Source organism: Vespa velutina, chromosome 1, assembly GCF_912470025.1.
Source record: "Vespa velutina chromosome 1, iVesVel2.1, whole genome shotgun sequence".
Taxonomy (NCBI): domain Eukaryota; kingdom Metazoa; phylum Arthropoda; class Insecta; order Hymenoptera; family Vespidae; genus Vespa; species Vespa velutina.
Window position 1 is genome coordinate 20,023,328 of NC_062188.1, and position 23,134 is coordinate 20,046,461.

General features: G+C 40.8%; 1 protein-coding gene across 4 annotated transcripts in view; it reads left to right on the plus strand.

The window, feature by feature from the left end:
* The window catches only part of LOC124955022 (protein groucho-like), a 41,683-nt gene that overhangs the window by 11,169 nt on the left and 7,380 nt on the right, over nt 1–23,134 (plus strand). Inside the window, exons 1-7 of one of the 4 annotated variants that reach the window (XM_047509038.1) lie at nt 6,280–6,711; nt 6,964–7,061; nt 8,356–8,419; nt 13,125–13,169; nt 15,545–15,682; nt 18,946–19,234; nt 21,658–21,683. In XM_047509038.1, the coding sequence (XP_047364994.1) occupies nt 6,658–6,711; nt 6,964–7,061; nt 8,356–8,419; nt 13,125–13,169; nt 15,545–15,682; nt 18,946–19,234; nt 21,658–21,683 (714 nt within the window). In that variant the 5' untranslated portion in view covers nt 6,280–6,657. Of the gene's footprint in view, nt 1–6,279; nt 6,712–6,963; nt 7,062–7,556; nt 7,659–8,355; nt 8,420–13,124; nt 13,170–15,544; nt 15,683–18,945; nt 19,235–21,657; nt 21,684–23,134 lie in introns of those variants that run through there. The other 3 variants (XM_047508961.1, XM_047508868.1, XM_047509126.1) reach the window with 3 other exon arrangements.

Sequence of the window (23,134 nt, forward strand, 5' to 3'; positions counted from 1 at the left end):
TCTCTCTCTCTCTCTCTCTCTCTCCTCTTTGTAAGTAGGCGAATGCCGACGAAAAGAAACTTGTGTGCGAATATTCTCCTTGGCACATTCTCTTTTCGTATCTTTTTTCTTTTTTTCTTTCTTTTTTTCACAAGATTTAAACACAATGTTTCTTTCTCCGGCTTGTACAATGAAACGCGATAAGAAATTCGATTCCGTGTTTCCGTGGGTGTAAGTTTGTATATATAAATAAATAAATAAATATATATATATACATATATATATATATATGATTTGTATACATAATACGTACGTGTGCATACCGAACTGGAAAATAGATCTACTCTAATAATATTGACTATCCTGTATCGCGGAAACAAAGAAATGTAGTTTTGAAATAAAAGCGATATCTAGTTCTCCGAATTGATTCGATATTTATTCGTTGAGAGAGGAGAGGGGACATGGATTGGGTAGTGGGGAGGGGAAGTGGAATTTTTCTATTTACTCACGTCCTCGATGTGCACGCGCGCGCGCATGTGTGTGTGTATGACCTGTGTACATACGAAAGATTAATCCCCACTTTTCTTCAAATTCGAGAGATTACGTGTGACAAACAATAGAAAGAACGACGTTAGGGGGTAAAACTTATTTGGAGACTCGTTATCAGAGCACATATTTGACACTCGTTATCTTTCCTAGGATCGAATGGTTACCTTACCGTTCGTTGATTCTCTCCTAACTCTTCGTCGCGTGTTTCTCTTCTCTTTGTTTGAAGAGTTTAAGCAAGAGGAGATTAGAGACGAAACTGTGATGGTCGTCAACGTTACGTGAAATTAATTTATAAGGTGCGAAAAGCAACGACGGTAACTATATATTTACACAGATACGTAATACTTTCATAATTTTCCTTTGGTCCATTTAATGGAAGATGAATGGCTTTGATATCCAATTTTTGGGAACGTTATGATTCTATTTTTTTTCTTTCTTTTTCTTTTTTCCTTTTTCATTAAATATCTTGGATACGTAAAAATATCTATATATTTCTTTTCCTTTTTATTTTTTTAATAGTATACACATCGAGTGTATTTTTGTAGGAAGGGTAGGAGAGAGAGAGAGAGAGAGAGAGAAAGTGAGGGGCGAAAGACAAGGGGAAGATCAGAGTAGGGGAAGTGAGAACAAGAGGGTCGCTTTGTGAATAGCCAGGAACCCCTCGGTCTCTCTCTCTCTCTCTCTCTCAAACATGGGCTTCACGGTGTGGATTATCGCCAAGGGGATAGAATTGACTACGAAATTGAAGGGCTTTCGCTCTGGGCAATTTGGAACGGACCGCCCTAAAACTGCCGCCAATTTCCGCGTTAATGGTTAAATTCGAGAAACGGTACTTGGACCCTCCTTAGAATCGAACCCCTTCCTCTTTTCCCCTGCGACCTCCTTACGAGGAAAATTACTTTGGGTAACCGGTGCTTCTGATTCTCGATGCTATTCCAAAGGGAGAGAATCCCTTTTTCGTGGATTAGGATTCGAACGAGATCAAGATCGGTTGGTTTCTTTCGTTTTGTGTTAGGGGGTTGGGGCTTTTATCTCTTTCAAATATCATATATACTCCAGGGAAATAAGATATATTAGATAAAATACCACAAATATATGTACGTATATATTTTTAATGTATATTACAAGTACAAATTGCGTTTTACACCAGACACGTTTTTTTTTCCCCCCTTTCAAATTCAAATATCGCAAGATCGATTATATATACTTGCTGCATGTCGTATATGGAATACAGAATTTTCTTTCTTTCTTTCTATAAGATAAAGTTGAAGATAGAAAAATTTTGCCGAACGCGAAATAGAGAAAAGATCGGGAGAAGAGATCGAGAAGGATGAGAAAGAGGAAGGGGGGGGGGGGAGAGGGCGCTTGTATACGCACGAACGCACGCGCTATAGCCGGTGTACACTGTTCGCAATAATGAGGAGTTTGCACAGACCGGGATCCCGACGTTCTTCAAACAAGGAGAGCAAGGACAAACAGTCGTATATGGGCGGACGGACAAACACGCCACGCCACGAATCACACAGCGTCTATTCGCGTCTCTCGCCCACTCGCATCTTTCTCTCTCTCTCTCTCTCTCTCTTTCTATCTCACACACACACACACACACACACACATGCGCGCACACGCAGACAGAAGTCTGGCTGACCAAAGAGAGCATGGGAGAGGGAGTCGTAACGAACGAAGGTTCTACAATACCACCCTTCCCACTATACGGACTATCGACCATCACCCTCGCTCAACAAGCACCATAAGCGATATGGTGGCTAATATTTGCCAGGCTAAGCACACAAATACAATACAGTACTGTTTACCTGCCGTCAGTGCCTCTCAACCGCTCTTTTCGGATCACGACCATAAACCAATACACGTCTTACTTTCTCCTTACTCTTATTGGTTAGCTTAATTACTGTTATTTTCAATTTATGACATTCTACAGGGCTGAGAATATAAATTTACTTTCTACGTTTTTCTTCCTTTCTTTCTTTCTTCCTTCCTTCCTTCCTTTCTTTCTTTCTTTCTTTCTTTTTTATTGGCGTTATAAATCCGTTAAATCATTTTTACGATACTCTCTTTCTCTCCATTCGTACAAGCGATGGAATTTTTGTCTTTTCGATTTGTCACGGTAAAAGATAGAACGTTCGTTTTTATCTACTCGACAAACATATATCGAGACCGATAGACGAGTGGATCGTTTGTATTTGACTTATTGATCATCCGTTCAAGTCAAGTAAGTACGAGTCATAAAAAAGAAAAAAAGAAAAAATAAAAAGAAAATAAATAAAAAAAAAAAAGAAAAAAAAAAAAAGAAAAAAAAAGAGAAAAGAACGATAAGATTTTATCTCCTTTGTACTTCGATCCTATCTGCGAACGTGTATCTTTTGAAGTTCCTTTGAAATCTTTTACGGAAGCGATTTGAAGTACCTGCAAAAATATGGGTTTACGACGATTTCTTATTATTAAGCGTTGTAAAATGTTTTTACGATATACGAAGAATTTTCTTATTGTTTCGTTATCGAAGAATATCAGAACGCGTGTCTCTTTTAATAAACGTAAATGCGTTCGGTTCGAAAGAAAACTTGACGAGCGGGGTGAATTCGGTTAGGTTGACTTATCCGAGAGTCACTTCTATCCCTCTGTTCTCTATCGAATTAGCATAAGTAAGCTGGTGTAGCGAGGCAAGGATACGCGAGCTAAGTCGATGTAACTAAATTAGAGGTAGAGCCTTCTTGATCTCGTTAGAAACTCGATCGGTGGCCCGTATTTTCGTGTCCTCCGTCGTAGGTACTTACTTACTTACATCGTTGTCGTCGTCGTCGTCGTCGTCGTCGTCGTCGTCGTCAATGTCTCCTTCGTTTTACGACTACTGGAACGTATCTTCGAGATCGTCAATCTTATATCAAATCTCATTGGATCGTCCGTAATAAATCTCGACATGCGTACGAAGAATTTAGAATATCGATGTTATTGAAAATTGGCAGATAGGTAAATACCATGAATTATGTTTAGATATGCGTGTATATAATATCGTAATGCGAAATGAAATTTCATGGGCAAGTCGATATATATCTATGTATATATATATATATATATGTATATATATATCGATTAACCTGACCACAAAACTACGCATCCGTCTATATAGATACGTTTTTTATATTATTATTATCATCATTATCATTATTATTATTATTATTATTATTATTCCCGTCCTTTTCTATCGCGAAACCGCAAACTCCAGGCATAACCCTCTCTCCCGAGCTCCTTCTATTCCTTGACGAAGTGATGCGTATTAATCGTTTCCTTCTCGACTGCGAGATCATCTCCCAGTAGAAGCGGTCGCGGCATTCTGGCATTACGGTGTAGGGGTCAGCTGCTCGGTGGTTTGCGAACTATCTCAATTTGCCTAAGCCGCAACCGCGTGGCAACCACGAAAACCGCAACTTCCCTCGTCCGTGGGCAGCTTCGTTCCTCTTTCTCTCCTCGCCCCGTCACCCTAACTATACTCCCTACCACCTCTCTTTCTCTTTCCTCCATCCTCTCATCCTCCACCTTTCCTAGCTATTGTCTCGCCCATTCTCCTACTTCTCCGATTCACCTCTTAGTCTCGAGAATTTAGCAACTGCTCCTCGACAGCGTAATCTCCGACCACAGGATCTTCTCTGTTCCGAAGCTTGGCCAAAGCTTTGCTGGAAAGCCTCTGACTTCGTTGTGTGTGCGAGATATATATATATATATATATATATATATATATAAAGAGAGAGAGAGAGAGAGAGAGAGAATGGAGGTAACAAGAGGACAACCACTCTAGTGTTGTACTTTCCTTTCTACGAGAGGTCCAGCGATTTTAACGATAGTATCAGCGCGACACAAGGATTCTCTAAATTCCACCGTGGATTTGCGAGTAACCACGAGCCAAGTGGAAAGCCCAATGACTCCTTCAATCTTATCTGCTTTTACTCGATCCCTTCTACTGCGTCTATTATTATATAACGGTTCTAAGACTTAAGGATTAGTGATAACCTATTGTTTAAGAATTAACTGGGAATATAAAATTTTCTTCTCGATCGGGATAATCGAGGACGAGATCCATACGAACGGATTTACATGATTACATGGGATAACCTAACGATGAAATTGATTCGTACATGTGTATTACCGATGGAAATCTTTCAAGAACGAACGAAAGTCGATTACATTATATTTCCCATTACAAATCTTGACTTATTAATTTTTCCAATCTTTTATGTAAATTTCATCGATCCTTCTTCAAAATTATCGAGTAAAACATTTTAGGGTCGAAATATTGTTGTTCAATTCTTTCTTTTTCTTATACCGTCGAAACTTTTGATCACTTTTTTCTCCTTTTCATTTTCATTTTTCATTTTACATTTGTTTATTGAGAGAAATGTGGGTTGGGAGATATGTCTGTTTACGTGTGTATGTACGTCGTAGCAACGAACGGAAAGAAATACGCTTTGAACCGTGTAATCCTTTGATCATGTAAAAATTGGTTCGTCGAACCTGAAGAGGAAGAGAGAGAGAGAGAGAGAGAGAGAGAGAGAGAATACGCGTCGACTTTCATTCTTCCTTTTACCGTGGACTTTTGATCCGAAGGATCGATTATGACTCGATCAGCACGGGCCAGCTGGCAGGTTCCATTTAGAAAAGGAAGAGAGAAGTAGTAGAGAGGAGGAGGAGGAGGAGGAGGAAGAGGAGTAGAATTCTTCGCTAAAGAGGGCAGAACCAAACACCGAGTGAGAGAAGGTCTTTTTGTGTATATCGAGAGTACCGGACTTCTTCTATGGATTTTTAGTCTTTGTCGGTGGTTGAACCGAAGTAGTAGTAAAGGAGGTAGAGGAGCTGGAGGAGGAGCTAGAGGAGGAGGAGGAGAAGACTTCCATCTCATTCGATTACAACGGCTCGATTGTGATCGAGGTCACTAGAGGTGCAGAGGCACCTCCCTCTTAACTCGAGGGCGATCTTCTTCCGTCTCTCTCTCTCTCTCTCTCTCTCTCTCTCTCTCTCTCTCTCTCTCTCGCCCCCCTCCCCCTTCCTTTTTTCTTTCTACTATTCGACACGAAAGTCCTCGAAAATGCTTGTAGCAAGCAACTTATCTTTCAACAGTTATCTAAACGCGCGTTTAAAAATTGTCGATAAAATAGAATTTTTTTCTTTCTTCCTTTTCCTTTTTTTTCCTCTTTCTTTTTCCTTGTCGAACTCGTTCGAACGATAGTTTAATCGAAGCTTCGAAAAGTCGAATAGAAACGATCCTACAGGTCGTCGAAAATGCGTTTGTAAGCGCGTCCAAGTGGTCGCGTTACAAATATACGTATATGTATGTATATATGCAAACACACACACACATATATCTATCTACGTATGATGCTTTTGTATATGCGTGCATGCGCGCATATGTGTGTGTGTGTGTGTGTGTGTGTGTACTCGCAAGCACGTGCACGAACGAGCGTCTATATACAGTCGAGAACCTCATAGTTTCGGTTGTAGCGTGTAATCCTCCCGGACACCGCAAACGTGTAATTAACACTTGCTCCGTCTCTCTTCTATCTCTCTCTCTCTCTTACACTCTCTCTTCCTCTCTATTCCTCTTCTACTACTCTGTTCTAGCTCGTCGTACCGCGTATACTACATACGACAGTGTAGTTTCACGTACGGGGGAGGTAATCGTGCGTGCACGCGTGTTCACGCGCACCTACCATCATCTCTCTCTCTCTCTCTCTCTCTCTTCCTCTTTATAGTAGAGTATACCACCGTTGGATCTCGTGTTTCCACTTACTATCTCTCTCTCTCTCTCTCTCTCTTTCTCTCTCTTTCTCTGTTGTACGTGTTCGTATCGCTTTCTCCTATGTAACAGCATATAGATATCGCGGTGAGAGAGTCTATACGTGTTTATCTCTCTCTCTCTCTCTCCCTCTCTCTCTCTCTCTCTCTCTCTTTCTCGAACGAACGAGCGAGCGAGCAAGTGAGCGCGCACTCGCGCCCACGCTTACTCCTCGAGCGAACAGATGTACGGAATTAATTATTCGACGTGCAGGAAACCACCGACGACACGGCTGCTTCTTCGTTCGTACGCGCGTATCGAATTATGTCGGACAAAGCGACGCCTTCATGGAGAATTTCACTGGCAAGAGGAAAGACCGCCCATCTTGCGTCATTCCATATGTACAATATTTCTTTTTGATTTATTTATACATTTTCTTTTACTTTTCTTTAACTTTTCCTTTCTTTTCTGTTATCTTCTTTTTCCTATTGCGTCTTCTTTTCGTCTTCTAAGCCCTTTTTTCCTTACTTATTAGTTCCTTATTTATGTATAAAAGAAAAGAAAAAGAAATGCTGGAGAAGGTAGTATACGAAAAAAAAAAAAAAAAAAAAAAAAAAAAAAAAAAAAAATAAACTTTTGTTTTTTATCTTCAGGGTCCACCACAACCAGGGCAGCCATTCAAGTTCACAGTGAACGAGTCTTGCGACAGGATCAAAGAGGAGTTTAGCTTCTTACAAGCGCAGTATCACACGTGAGTTGTTCCCATAGTTCCTTTCTTTTTTTCTTTCTTTCATTCTTTTTCTGTCCATCGTGGGTCCTCGTCCTTTATCCTTATAGAGAGCGAGTCAATAACTGGTTATGAAAAGAAAGAAAAAGAAAAAAGAAATTATTCGCTTGGTACGCTTATAGAAACGAAATTATAGAAACGAAAGTTTTCACGAAATTTCGTAGAAAATGTAAGTTCCGTATAATTAATTTCAATCGATCTTTTTCCGACTTGTATCCATCGAATGAAAAGAGGGGGAGAAAAAAAAGTAAAAGAGAAAAGTTAGCTCAAGTTAGCTTGGCTTAGCTCAACATAGCTTTAGCTAGGCTAGCAATGGTAGGTAGAGAAGGTATATCATCGTCGGGAGGGCTCGCTCTGTATTATGGATCGTTCTTTTGAGGGCGCTCGCGCGCTCCTGGCGCATGAGAGACTGGGAACAAATGCAGCTGGCGGTGGCGGTGGTGGCGGCGGCGGCGGCGGCGGCGGCAGCAGCAGCAGGAGGCTTCTTCTTTGAGGTGCACGCGACGCGCGGAAGCCATAAGTGATTTACGACGAAACGTGGCTATCGGCGAACGCTTAATGGTACTCTTGCGTTCGCGATATTCTTTTCCTTTCTTTATCTTTTTTTTTCTTTTTTTTTTCTTTTTTTTTTTTTCTCTTTTAGACCTATGTATGTCGCTATACGACGGACCGACCTATAGACAACCTTCTCTCTTTTTCCTTAGGTTACGCGAGTGATGGTTATACTCATCTATCTATCCCTCTGTGCGAATACGAAATCGAGGAAACCTTACCACTTGTCTTTGCATTTTTCAACGTTCGAACTTTACCTTTTGTCTCTGTCCTTTTCTATTTTTCCACTATTCGATATACGTCGGAACTTCCGCGACCTTTTGCGCGCTATGTCTCTCGCTCTTACATTTTCCTTTTTCTTTTTCTCTCTTTTTTTTTTTTTTTTTTTTTTTTTTTCGTATCTTTCTATCGTCGGATCGTACGCGTCATATCGGCTAGATCCTTTGTTCTACGTCCAGTAGTGTTTAAAAAAAACAAAAAAAAAAAAAAAAAAAAAAAAAAAAAAAAAAAAAAAAATTATAGAATGGAAAAAGAATCGATGAAGAAACGTTCGGACGGAAACTTTTCAACTTTTCTTTTCCTTTCTTTTCCCATTTTTTTTTGTTTTCTATTTTTTTTTTTTCCTTTCCTTTTTCGTCACGTTTTATTTCTCCGTACGATTTCGACGTAATCGAGTTGTTAAACATTTTTGATTATTTCTGTTTAGATTGAAGCTGGAGTGCGAAAAGTTGGCGACCGACAAGATCGAGATACAACGGCATTATGTGATGGTAAGGAGTAGAAAAAAAAAAAAAGAAACAAAAATCATTATTTAAAGTTAATTTTACACGAGCACATGATGATACTTCCTCTCGCTTTCTCCATTTTCGTCCCCACACCCCCACGCCCCCGTCTACATACATTCTATTCCGTGCAATTATGCTCGCTCGACCGCTAAACCACCGAGACTTTTTAACATTAATTGCGTTCTCACCGTGCAGACTTTGCGTTGGGGTCTCCCTTCTGTTAGATTTCTCTATCTCTTTTTCTCTCTCTCTCTCTCTCTCTCGCGCGCGCGCGCGCGTGCTGTATTCTACGTGTAACATATATACGTAGGTATATCCATATCTATAGACACATATCTATATGTATACTTATTCTAGCTTACACACGAGCAAGCACGCGGTATACTCCTATCGTGCATAGCTAATGATACTAAGAGCCAGTGGTGCTCATCGATTTACCGAAGTCACGTTGCTCGTGCTTTGGGTATCTAATGACAAACTAATACGTAGTAATGGCGGACCGTTGTCCAACGGCTGGTTAATGCCTTTGGATTACGTGGTCGTTCTCATTGGCTTGCTATCTCTCTCTCTCTCTCTCTCTCTATATATATATATATATGTATATATATATATATATATATATATATATATTTCTCTGTCTCTCTCTGTCTCTCTCTCTGTCTCTCTGTATTCAACGTTCACGCCGCGGTCGATCGAGTTCAGGCAGAGTCAGCTAATTACGTTGGACCTGTTCGGCTATCATGCTATATCGGCGTGACTTTGCGTGGAAACTTGTCGGAGATAACGAGAACGCGTAATTAATGAGTTTCTTTTACCACGGCCATCTTCGGAAACGTCTTTCTTTCTCTCTCACTCGTTTTAATTCTCTTTTTTTGTTTTGATTGGTCGATGTATCGATTCAAAGTCGAAACGACTCTCTCCCTTATATCGAGTTCTCTTTCAAGGTGCATTTTCTGTCGATCGATAGACGCCGTTGGAAAAGCTTCTTCTAAAGGGAATACGTTTTCGATGAATTGGATGCCGATCGGCAGAGTCGAATTTCGGTCAAGTCGATAGCTTCTTTTACGAGCTCGTAAAATCAGCTTTACGAAAATGGCTATGCTATATCTGTTTCTCTCTCTCTCTCTCTCTCTCTCTCTTTTTGTATCTACCTCTATCTCTTCTTGGTTAGCCTTTGTCCGCTTAACGTTAATTACAATTCCACACGTTCCGAGATTTTGTGCTTTGATGCCAACGAAGAGATAGTAGAGAGAAAGAGAGAGAGGGAGACCAAAGTGCGATCCGTTTGACTCGCTACACGCGTGTCAAGTTTACCAAGTTCGAACGAGCCACCAACAACAGGGATCGCTTTCGTGCAAGTTGACCTGCCAATTTCGAAAGGTTATTCTCGTGGCCAGAAACGATCGACCGAGACTCGACGTTGTTCCCGATCTATCGCGTTGAATTCTGACCCATCGTTCTATTTTAGATATTTTCTCTCAACGTCGTAAAAGTCGCAAAAGTTTCTTAGGAAAATAAAACGACGAGAATAGGAAAATCATCGATAATTTAATTTAAACGACGATTTATAATCGATTTGCCGTTAAATTAGAAATTATTATAATTAATTCAATTAAATGCTATCGCATTTTTTTTTATCTGCAAATGATCGTCACGAAATTTTGAAATTTGATTTCGATAGATCCAGGATTCCAATGAGGATCCTAAATCCTATAGAGGAGTATCCAACTTACGTGGACGACGGAACGATTCGTTTATCAAATTTCAACGATAGGAGAGAAGGCAGAAGGCAATTAATACTTTAGCTCGGGTCGAGGGTTAATGGTTCGTGCGTAATTACTTTGCAACGTATCGCGTTCTATTCTACATTCATCGTGCGAGGATATGCGGGACGCGTTTCAACGCGCATCCCCCACCGCTCTCGCGAACTCTTTATCTCTCTCTCTCCCTTTACTCGAGGAACGCATGCATGCGCGCGTTCTCTCTCTCTCTCTCTCTCTCTCCCTCTCTTTCTTTGTCGTGTCACACCGACGGATATATTTTAAGCGCGTGTACGTGATCTTGTTAGTCACCACGTGCACATTGGCTCGATACTAATTTATTGTTGTCCCTCACGGGCCGGTGGCAGGCAGCAAGCAAGCAAGCAAGCTAGCTAGCAAGCAAGCAAGCAAGCAAGCAACCCAACCAACCAACCAACCTAGCTAGCAAGCAAGCAAGTAACATTGGAACAACGACGTTGCGTTGCTGTTTTGCTTTCGGTTCACGACGTGTTCCTGTTTTGTGTCAGGAAGAGTCGATGCCGATGGGGTAATAGCTATAGCGTAGGAGGAAGAAGTATGGTAGAGAAGGGTGTCCATCGTCTCCACCCCTCCTTCACTATCGTTCACTCTCTCGATCTTGTTTTTATCGTCTCTCTCTCTCTCTCTCTCTCTCTCTCTCTCTCTCTCTCTCTCTCGCTCGCTCTCGAACACGAACGTTGTACGGACTTAATTGGCGCGCGGAGGCGACTAGTTTAAACACGATTAATCAAGCGGACGAGCCGACACGGCCGACACGACGACGAGGAGGAGGAGGACGAAGAGGAGAAGGAGGAGGAGGCGCAGTAGTTAAAGGAAGTCTACGTTCGGTGCAGAGATTTATCGACGCGAACCACGAACGAGAACTCTGCTCTTTCATCCTCACTCCCTCTCATTCCATTCAATCCTTCGCCTTCTCATCCTCTCTTCCCTCTTCTACGAGTCCTACCGACACACGTTGTATCTCATAATTCGAATCATTGCAAATCGTGCCGTGGCTTCCTCTTCTCTTCGTTCCCCTTGACACCTAGGTGCATCCATGTAATTTCAAATATCGATCAACGTGCTCGACACCTTTCGCACCGATAATTATCAATTAATTACACCAGATACCTGGTTAATGATCGTTCGAAATTTTCTAGCATCTCTCTTTCCTTCTTTTTCTTTCCTTTTCTTTGCTTTTCTTTTTCTTTTTTTCTTTCTTTCTTTCTTTTTTTTAATCGATTGCCATGAGAGGTCGACGAAGATGATTTTTTACGCCTACAAGATCCGCCGACGTCGACGTTAATCGATAGTTTTGCAATTGGAAGAGGTTGCCTCGTTTTCTCGCATCTTTCTTACTCGATCTTAACTACCTTCGTTCTGCTAGCTAGTCATCGTCGTCGTCGTCGTCGTCGTCGTCATCCTCTCTTTACCGGTTACACCCCTTCCTTCCGTCTATTTCCCTCCCATTTCCCTCCTCCTCCTTCTTCCTCTCTTAGATTCTCTCACGAGAGAAATAACTTACTTACGACGCAATTAATTCGTCCGTGTAATTACCGGGCTAATGGCCCGTAAGATTAAGAACCTGTAAGCCGAGTACTCGAGAGCGTGCATTGCACGCGTTTTGCTACTTGCTTCTTCCTCCCTCTCTTCCCTGTCTCTCTCTCTCTCTCTCTCTCTCTCTCTCTCTCTCTCTCTCTCTCTCTCTCTCTCTCTCTCTCTCTCTCATACACACATAATACTTCTCTTTATGGCACCAACTGCGAGCACCGCTTACGTTTATCGCGATTAAAGGATAATTAATAACGCGTTACCGCGGAAACGGTCCAACTAGGTACTACTGCTACTACTAGCAGGAGTAGTAACTACTACTACTACTGTTACTATTGCTACTGCGACTGCAACTGCTACGTTTACTACTACCACTATTATCCAGCTATATCTCGTTTCTCTGACTAATGACCTCCGTGTGTGAGACTCGGTCGAGTTCGGTGTGGAAAAGAAAGAGAGAGGATCGCACTAGGAAAATTTTTCTTTTTTCGATAAAGAAGCTCGGAGGCTGGGACAAATCTGGCAAACGATGCTAAATTGCTGACTCGCTTGCTAATGCTCGCCGCGTTAAACGGCTGAGGAAAAGATAGAGATAGATAAATAGATAGATAGATAGATAAAGAGAGAGAGAGAGAGAGAGAGAGAGAACATAAAATAGTAGAAAGTTAAACAAGGACGACCGCAAAAACCACGGCCAGCAGTGGTGCCGCCGCCGAAGGCTATCCTTGTTGTTTTGCGCAATTACGCTCGCGCAATTGAGAAAAGAAAAGAAAGTATTCGATCGAAGGACGTTCTTCTACTCTTCGTTGAACGTAAAATCCTTTGGAAAATTATTATCGTTATCTCGCGCTTACATTAAGTCTATTAAATTCGATTTAATTAGATGAAAACGTTATGTTGGTTATAAAAGAGACAGAGGCATATCGAAGAAACAGAGAACACAACCTCTAACTAATCAGAGATTCGAGATCTTGGAGATATCGATTCGGAATCAGCGGCAAGTATCTTTTCTCGCGTCTTAATTAAGCCATGAACGGCTGCGCTACCAAATATGTCGTTGCAAATGTGAAACGAAGCCAGGCAATACGTAAGTACGTACGTACGTACATTTTACGTAAATACGTACTTACATAGTAACGAAGAAACGAGACACGAGTCGTCGTATCAATTTATATGGAGAGACCGAGAGAACGCAATTAGAGGCGAACGCCACGAATTCCTGAAAATTAATTCGTACGACCTTTTTTTCCCGACGTTCTATTAGTTTATCTATCTCTTGTGCAGCTTGTGTTTTAAAGAATTCGATCGAAGAAAATGATAAACATGTCCTTCTTTTTTTTTTTTCTTTCTCTTTGTTGCAGTATTACGAGATGTCGTACGGCCTAAACGTCGAGATGCACAAACAGGTAAATATCTTTTGCATTAAAAGTAATTTTCCCATTTTTACAATGACGCACATGTCAACGTCGAGTCGCGAAGAAAAACACATGTGTCTTGCTCGAAACAATATGACGTCGTTTTCCTCATATCTCGCAATCATACATACATACGTGCATACATACATATATGTATGTAGCGTGAATCGCATAACGAATTCGAGCTTGGCTCCTCTAACGTTTTCATCGTTGCTACGTTTTCCAAATTAAATTTCATTTTTTCTTTTTTTTTTTTTTTTTCTTTCTTTCTTTCTTTTTTCTCTTTCTTTCTTCTTTTTCTTTTCTTCCATTTTTCCGTCGTTTATGAAAATTCGTTATAAATTCAATTTATTACGTTTCTTTTTTTCTCTCTTTTTCCTTTTTTCTTTTTTTCTTTTGTTTCTTCATTTCGAAAAGAATTAAAAATGGTCACGTTATACCGTGCATATAGACACTTGTACGTTCTCGCAATATCCTCTTTTCACCGTCTCATTCCACTTCCTCTTTATCGTGATCCTCTTCCTCCACCTCCTTCTTCTTCTACTTCTCCTCCTATTTCTCCTCCTTCTCGTTTTCCTCATTCGAGTGGCGTTTTATTTTCCGACTGCGTTACCGCGAGAGGAGACGTCGCGCGTCTCGTCGAACGTCGCATGTTTGCCAAAGTCATTAAGGTGAGATAAGTTTGCTCCGAGTATATACCGGCGAATAAACATTTGCCGCGATGACTCGACGACACGAGTAACGATTTAACGAAAGGAACGTTGGAACTTAGGGTGAGAAAGAGAAAGAAGAAGGATATTCGATGCATTTTTCTTTTATTTATTTATTTTTCTTCTTTTCCATTTTTTTCCCCTTTTTTCTTTCTTTTTCACACGCTACGCTGGCTTCTCGATTTAACGCCTCGAGAAAAAATGTTTTTAATTTTTTCTCCTTTCTTTCTTCCTTCCTTCCTTCTTTCTTTCTTTCTTTCATTTTCTTTCTTTCTTCTTTTTCTTTTCCTTTTGCTTCCGATCCGTACAAATCATGCGGAACAAAGAATTGACATTTTTATGCGATCTTTTTTCGATATTTATATCACGTTAAAGGATTCGTTCAATACATGTATTGCATATTATATCAGCGTGTATATATGTATGTATCTATGTATCTATGTATGTATATATGTAATACTCGAAATCTCTCAGGATGTCCTCTCACATGTTTCTCGGTTCTTGTTAAACGTTTCGCTGTACTTATTCCGACAGCTTTATCTTTAATCTCTTCTCATTACTCGTCCAATTCGGAGTCTCTCCACCTCGCGTGGCTTCATTTCTGCGGCGTTGGCACGAGTTACCCGAGATTAAAATAGAGGAAAGCGCACCCCTCTTCCATCTCTTGCCAAGCCTGTCCTTTCAAGCTTTCAAAATACGAGCGCTCTTGACTCCAAGGAAACTCCAAATCTCTTTGCTTCTTTTCTTTCCTTCTTTTTTTTTTTTTGCTTTTCTTTTGGTCTTCAAAGAAAAAAAAAAATATTTAGCTACGTAGTCCGATGACACCTCTTTAAGATCTTCTTTTAACTTGCATTAATATCGGTCAAACCAATTAAATGAATGCAATTTATAGTTGAAATCTGGTTGTTCGTTAATTCCTATCTATTATAACATAGTACACTTTGAAATATTACTTTTAAAGTATATACGTAAATACATACATATACACACACATATATATATATGTGAATCGAATGAATATCGAGCATCGATCCACCAATAGAGCCGTTTATAAAAATTTAAAGACATTTCATAAAACGTCCTCGTTTAACATACATAGTATACGTAAAAATACACATACGTATCTCGTACGGCAATGTATTAATATATGAGAAGAGCTATCGTTCGCAGCCATCGAGCATCTCGTATATAATGGCGAAAAATGGAAGAGGATGGAGAAGAGAGGTATTACGCTCTCGCTAAGCCACGATGTTTTTTTTATTTTATGCCGTCTGCGCTATATAATACGTATAAGTGCTTTATAATTTCTATAAAAGCTCACAGAGCGTGCAACGCGATACTCTCTCTCTCTCTTCTCCTCTTTCCCTCCGAGTTCTTCACTCTCCCTCCTTGCTGGTTGTAGCGGTTGTCCTTATCGACGACTGCATTTTCGTCGAAAAAGTCAAAGCTATCGTCTTTTTTCCTTTTTTCCTTCTTTCCTTTTTCTTCCTTTTTTTTTTCTACCCTTTTTTTCTTGTTTTCTTTCTTTTTTTTCCTAGACTCCCATCTCCTTTCTTCTTCTCACGGTTCAGAGGCGCGATCATCGTTTACGTTAATGGACGTTTTAATTACGATGCGCCTTTTTTTCTTTTTTTTTTTTATATATATATCTGGCAGACCGAGATATCGAAGAGACTGAACGCCATTATCGCCCAGATCCTGCCGTTTCTTTCTCAGGAACATCAACAGCAAGTTGCCACGGCTGTCGATAGGGCGAAACAAGTTACCATGACGGAACTCAATTCCATAATAGGGGTAAGTACGATTAAATTTTATCAAAAAAAAAAAAAAAGGGAAAAGAAATAAATTTACTCTTATACTTCAATATAATTCCTTTGCAATATACTCTCTCACTTCGTTATAATATTCAATATAATTCTTATCTCAACGATTTTTATTCGACGACACGACACTCAAATAATTTTGATAATCAGCTTTGCCGTTCTCGTCGTCATTGTCGTATCTCTCGACTGGAATTGAAGTCGTTCCATCTACATTCGAATGTCGTAAGTTCGCTAAAGTAAAACCGGTTGATCACGAAATAACTAAGAGGGAGGTGTGAAACGTTTATTATACGAGTCGACAAGAATTTTATTAACTCACGCGTTCTCTGTTTAATTCAAATTACATACATATATATATATATATATATATATATATATATATATATATAAAACGATCACGATAAAGAGAAAAAACGGAAAGGTTTTCGATGATAATGGACAATATCGAGGATATATACTTTGAAGCAAAATAAATTTCAGAAGCGTATCAATCGAAGCTATCGTGGATGTAAATTGCAATAAATAAATGGGGTATTCTCCGTTAACGATCGATTCCGTTCATACTTAATATCATAAGGAAACTTGTATTTTTGTGGCGCGACGATAAGAACGCTTACTCGTTCGAAATTGGTATGCGATCGTGTGGCGACCCGTCGCGTATAATTGAGTTCCAAGTTGGTACTCTACTTTCTCTCTCTCTCTCTCTCTCTATTTCTCTGTCTCTTCGCGTACATGACTCGAATAATTTTCCAATCGCCGATGGTAAAGCTTAAACGAACCTGTACAGGAAATCAAAGTCTCGGTGTCGTCAAATATCGAGAAAAACCACAATTATTTCTTCGATGAAACGGATTGGAACGGGAAGAAAGGGTTCGCCATAAATAAAAAAAAAGAGAGAGAAAAGAGAAATAGGGGGAAAAAAATATGTGTAATCATAATCGAAAGGGTAGTAATTTTTTTTGGAAGGCGATCATTGTTTCGTAACGTGCACGTTAAAGAATGAATAAGAGTTAAAGAGAAGAAGACGGAGATAGAAAGGGAGCAAAAGGAAGAAGAAGGCTACCTTCGTTTGGACAAAAGGGAAGAAAAAAAAGAATGATAGAAAGAAGGAAAAGGAGATATGGAAGGGTGGGCAGGGTTGAAAAACGATCATGTAGTTCTCCGATAGTCAGGTGGTGTATCGGTAATAGGGTAGACTATGGAAGAATTGAGAGAGTGAAAGAGAAGAGAAGAGAAAGGAGGGGGCTTGAGTTTGAGAGGGGAGACGCCGTTCTGGAGGCGATGAGGGCAAATAGACAGAAGCGCCAACCCTCCATGAATATGTATTACTCGGTAAACAGGGCTTGAATCAATATTTCGTTTAATAATACTGCACACGGAACGCAGCAGCCCTTCGAGCTCCCTTCTCTTCCTCTCTCTCGCTCTCCCTTCTCTATGTCTGTCTTCATCGTACACACGCGTTCGTGCTCTTACACAGTTCCACATGGCTTTTTGTCACGCGCTCTCTCTCTCTCTCTCTCTCCCTCTCTCTCTCGTTTTCGCTCCGTTGGATTTAACACGCAGGTAAGGGGTGAGTCTCACCTCGAGACTTAACCATCTTTACTTTCAACGTGACGCAACCCCTCTTTTGTAGTTCTTCTTGAGGGATCGTTTATCTATCTCTTTCTCTCTTATTCTTTCGGCTTTGTCGCATTTTTCTCATAAATATCTGTCTATCCGGTCTTACGCGTTATTCACGCAGCGTTAAATCTCGTTTAGGACTATTACGTTCCGTTCGATCGTTTTCTATTTGAATACAAATCGGTATGCACGACGATTTACATCATGAAAGAACAAAGTTTCGACTTCTTGATATTACCAACGATTTAACTTTCAAGAGCGAAATAGAACGAAAGAGAGAGAGAGAGAGAGTGTGTGTGTGTGTATATGTGTATGTGTATGAGAGAGAGAGAGAGAGAGAGAGAGAGAGAGAGAGAGAGAGGATAATAAAGTGGCACGTGATGAATCCGGACGCAAAGCCGAGGAAGGGAGTTCTCTGGAGGGGTAGCAGGAAACTCGAGTCGGTGTGGCCCTTAAACCGGAAGTCGAGTGGCCGGGGGGCAAATTGCACGGTACTTCCTCGCGTACGTGCCGGTAGCGGGCCGCAAATACGTCCCCGGAGAGATAAACGTTGGCTGGTCTTGGCACCGACGGGAATCTATGTACCTATGTATATATACCTACGTGACCTTCTCCTGGCGACTCATTCCAAGCAAGGAACCTACATAGAGAAGGCAATCCGCAGCCCTTGGGGCGAGTTCACTGGGCGGAGACGGGGAAATAACTATCGCACACAATCGGCGCGTAGCCCGAGAGGGATTATTTCGTATAATCCACCCCTAGTGCTGGCGAACCCCTCAGGCTCTTCTCTCTCTCTCTCTCTCTCTCTCTCTCTCTCTCTCTCTCTCTTTGCACACCCCTAAGTGCCTAAAGTGAAATCCACGATAAGCACGATTCGCACGCGTAACGAGTTTATCGGGATTCCCCCTGCCTCCCCTTTCACATTTACGACCTTAACACGCACACTATCGCACACAAAATTATACGTATATACAAATGTCGCAATCCCCAAGGCTCGACGACCGACCGTCCGATCCTCCCTCCTATTGGTCTTTCTTACGCTTTCTATTTTTGACCCTACTATATACAACACACGCTCGATATTCTTTCCTTCTCCCTTTTCTATAATATATACAGGAGTTACATACTTATGTATGAACAAGGGTTACGTGTCCCTCCTCCTCTCCGGTTTTTCGAACGTACGCTATTCGATGCTATCGGCGTTTACGTTTCTTCTTCGGTATGGTGGGTAATATGAGAAAGGCATATGAGCATGTAGACAAATATCCGTACCTGTTTGCGTTTTAGAAGGGGTGAATGGTAACGAGAGAAGGATCACTTTATTGACGCATCCTATAAATATATTTTATTTAGGATATTAAACGTACGGAGGAATCACTTTTCGATTTCTCAATATAATTTTTTTATTTATTCGTTTAGAAAATTCTTAACTCGAGTTCGCGTCTTGAAAAAAAAATGTCATATTTACATTGGAAATATTCTTTTTACCGTAAACACTGGTTATTTTACGTTGAACGTCCTTGTGAGAACGTGTATGCAACATATCGAAATAAAAAAAACATTGACACACATATACCTTCACGCTCGTTAAGTATAATTATGTTTTCCTTATAGACGTTGCAACAACAGAGGCCCGATATTCCTCGATTATTGCAGCAAATGCACGCTCAACAACTGCCACCAGGAGCGGCTATAGGCGCGCATCCAGGAATCCCCGGTCTGCCCGGATTGGGACCAGCTGCTGGTCTTCCGGTACCGACATCCGCTTCCGCGGCTTTACTAGGTCTTGGATTGACTCCGGGCGCAGCGACGACACCCGGAACGACGGCAGCTCATCCGCTTTCGATGCTAGCTAAGCCGGAGATTCATCGTGGTCAACCGGACGATCTCAAAAGCAACGGTGGTCAGTTTCTTTTTGTATTTTTGATTTTCATCGAAAATTCAATATATTCTATATCGATTTCTATAAAAACGTACGAAAATATATGAGAATTTTTAACGTAAAACGTTAAGCGCCCCGGGTATGGCAAATGTTCAATTTTTTTTCCTGCTTTTTCTTTTTTTTTTTTTTTTTTTCTTTTTCTTTCAACATTTCGACTGTATTCGTACGTCTTTAATAATTCGATCGAACAAATATAATGAGAAGGAGTTGAGAGGATGGAAATTAAACGATTAGAGAGGTTAACGTTTCCAGATATAAATTAGAAGATACTCGTCTCGTAGCGTGGAAGGACAATTTCGTTATACATCGAGATAGGAACTAGGTATCTCTAGATAGTATATACTGCCGTCAGACGCGGAATAACGAGAGATCGCGTGTTTAATTTCTTCCGCATAATGATCGAAAATGTGGGCCGCGTTGAGTTGAGTTTAGTTGCGCTGTGTTGCCTTGCGTTGCGTTGCGTTGCGTTGCGTTGCGTTGCGTTGCGTTGCGTTGCCTTGCGTTACATTGCGTTGCATCGCGTCGTTACATGCCTCACGATCGTTCTCGCGTATCGCGTTATGTTGTCGAGCGAAAGTCTCGATGGGACATGATAATCCACGATGTTACCGGCACACGCGAACCTTATCGCGTCGAGTTGAGAAAAAGTATATGAAATTATTTGGTTATATATATATATATATATATATATATATATATATATATATATATATATACATACATACAGGGTGTACCTTAACACGCGCTCTTATTATTCACCGTGCATTACACTATGAGGCACGAAAACAGTGAAGAAAGAAAAAAAAATATATATATAAATAAAAAAGAAAAAAAAGAAGATAAAAAAGAAAGCAAGGAAGGAAGGGTTAGAAGAAGAAGAAGAAGAAAAAATACGTTCACATATTCGTGCGTGATCTTTGACCATTTTTCCATTCCAACGATCCTTATCGCAAACCGAGTTGGTATAACCAAAGGACAACGGTGAATGCGCTTATGCCATTATATAAAATAAACGTCTGAAATTTGTGAATAGATAAGAGACAATGTGCTACGGTAATTATAGGTTCGGATACATGCACGTTTCGAACACTTCCTCGTAGATAAAAGGTAAGGAATTACATATATCGATGTTAACCGATAAGAAAAAGACGATTTTATGAATTTCTTTCATTGTTTTCGTTATCTAAACGATCGGCACGTTAAAGGAAGTCCTTCGCGTGTTAAAGAAATTCAATCTATTTATATCATTACCGTTTAAGAGACGATTCGCATAAATACTTACAAAACGATGTATGTATTTTAAATGAGAATATTATTAACACGTGATCACGATTCATTCGTTTCTCGACGAACGTTGATAGTTAGAAATATCAACTTGTTACTACGTATTGAGGACACCCTGTATATATAACAGGAGATTTTCGAAAAGATTTCATTCGACCAGAGGCATAGAAAACGAAATTTTCTACTCTTTTGTAGACGAACCTCGTTTGATCTCGTGATACTCGACGCGTATGTACATACATATATCATTTCCGTCGAATGAAAGCCCGCGACCAGGCGTGGTTGGGGGTGTGGTGAGGTGGGGCGCAGAGGTGCGGCGTGCAGGACGCTGAAAAAAAATATGTAGTATCTAGGCGACGCAAAGGGAGAGGACGAGGAGAGTGACGAGGAGAGACGAGAAGGGATGAGGAGAAAGAGGGAGAGGAGGAGGAGGAGGAGGAGGAGGAGGAGGAGGAGGAGGAGGTGGAGGTGGAGGATATGATGGGGATGGTGCACGAGTCGGTTCGCTTGCCCGGAAATTTCCAAAGCGCTTTTCGGGTATCCGCTTTCGAGAGACGAGAGCGTGTTGCGTCACCCTGTTAGCGGACACCGGCGGTTTTCAGCGAAAAGCGCATAAATATGCATGAAGATCATTTATACGGGTGCCGTTTTCCCTCTCTCTCTTTCTCTCTCTCTCTCTCTCTCTCTCTCTCTCTCTCTCTTTCTCTCGCTCACTCTCTTTCTCTCTCACTTTCTCTCTCTCGCTCTCTCTTTCTCTCTCATTCTCTGTCTCTCATTCTCTATCTTTGTCTCTCTCTTTTCCATAGACCACCTCGCACATCCCTTTCTATGTTATTAACATTTTATCGACGCGTTTCGCGCGTGTACGTTTTCCGGCGCTCGCTTTTTCTAGACTCTTTCCACGCTCCGTCGGACGGAGTGAAAATCGTTTTCGATGATTAAAAGGAATAAAAGGGAGAAAGAAAAAAAATAGATAAATAAAAAAAAAAAAAAATAGAGAAAGTAGTTAAAGGTGAAATATAAAAACGAATACGTCGGTAGTCTTACCATTGAAAGTCCGGGCTAACGAGATACTTTTTTTTTTTTTTATTCTGTTGCAGGTCTTAGCTCGACCGAGGAGAGACACGTGAGTAGGCGAACGATTTAAATGAAAAAAAAAAAAAATAAATAAATAAATAAAATAAAATAAAATAAATAAATAAATAAATAAATAAATAAATAAAAGAAAACAAAAAAGAAAGAAAAAGAAAACGTTCGATTCTTCCGCATCTTATTCTCCGAAAATGGGAGATAGTAAAGGAGTCACGCGAGCTACGAATTTTCCGATCGGACAATGCATCTTTACGTAGAGAAATACATATACATATTTGTACCTATACGAGTGTACGGGGTTAGACGATTCTTTTTGGGTTTTTTTTCTGTTCTTTTTTTTTTTCTTTTTTTCTTTTTTTTTAAATGTTCCCTCGCGCTGCAAGCGGCTCTCGATCGTAACGAATTTCCCCATTATCCGCGTCGAATGTCGGCGCGATGAAAGGCGATAAAACTGTTTTTTTTTTCTCTCGCGGTCGTAATCAACGCTCGCGCGGAACATTCGCCTCGGATATCGCTGTTATTGCATCGTTTATATGCACGTAGCTACTTCGTACGTATCTACATACATAGGTGAACGCATCGTATCTATGTATGCATGCGTGCACGTATATATGTGTGTATGTATGTACGTATGTATGTATGTATGTAGGTATCTACACGATTACGAATCTCGCATCGAAATTTATAGCAACGCGATCTCGCGCATCGTTAAATATTTCTCATTCGGAGAACTGGGCATATAAATTATTTATCGAAACGTCAAATTAATAATCCGATTAACCGTGAAATCGTGGCAATTGGACTCGTTGATAGTTGTTGGTGGTGTGGACGGTAAGCGACAAGCGAGGCCGAGGACGACGCTTATTGCCAAAAATTTCATGAAAGATGAAGATACGAGGGGGAAACGGTTAAGTTTTTTAACGTTTCCGCAACTCGTCCAACGCAATTAGCATATTTTGGCGAGGGTGAGTTCTCTTTGCAAGAAGAAAGGAAAAGAGAAGAGAAGAGGAAAGAAGAGAAGAGAAGAGAAGAGAAGAGAAGAGAAGAGAAGAGAAGAGAAGAGAAGAGAAGAGAAGAGTGCTTCCGTAGAGAGACGCACAAGCACACATAGTCGAGTCGTAAGTCAGAGAGAAGCAGCGCGTGCAAGCGTACTCGAGCGTGCTGGTACTCAACGTAGCCTCGTGTATAACACGCAGATTACACGCGTGTAACTTTTCGTGCTCGCGAAGGGTGGTAGAAACGAACGGCGCGCTGTGGTGCCGGCTGCTGCTGCCGTTGCTTCGCGTATACCCGCACTCTCTACGGTGCAATTTATGTTTTCGACGGACGCTCGAGAGCCACGGAAAGTGGCCGCATGGAAAGGGAGGGAGAGAGAGAGAGAGAAAGAGAGAAAGAGAGAAAGTACACGAAGAGGAGTAGTAGTACTAACAGCGAGGGCAGCCGCTATGTTGTGTAGTAGTTGCTAGTAGTCGGGGAATACTGGTG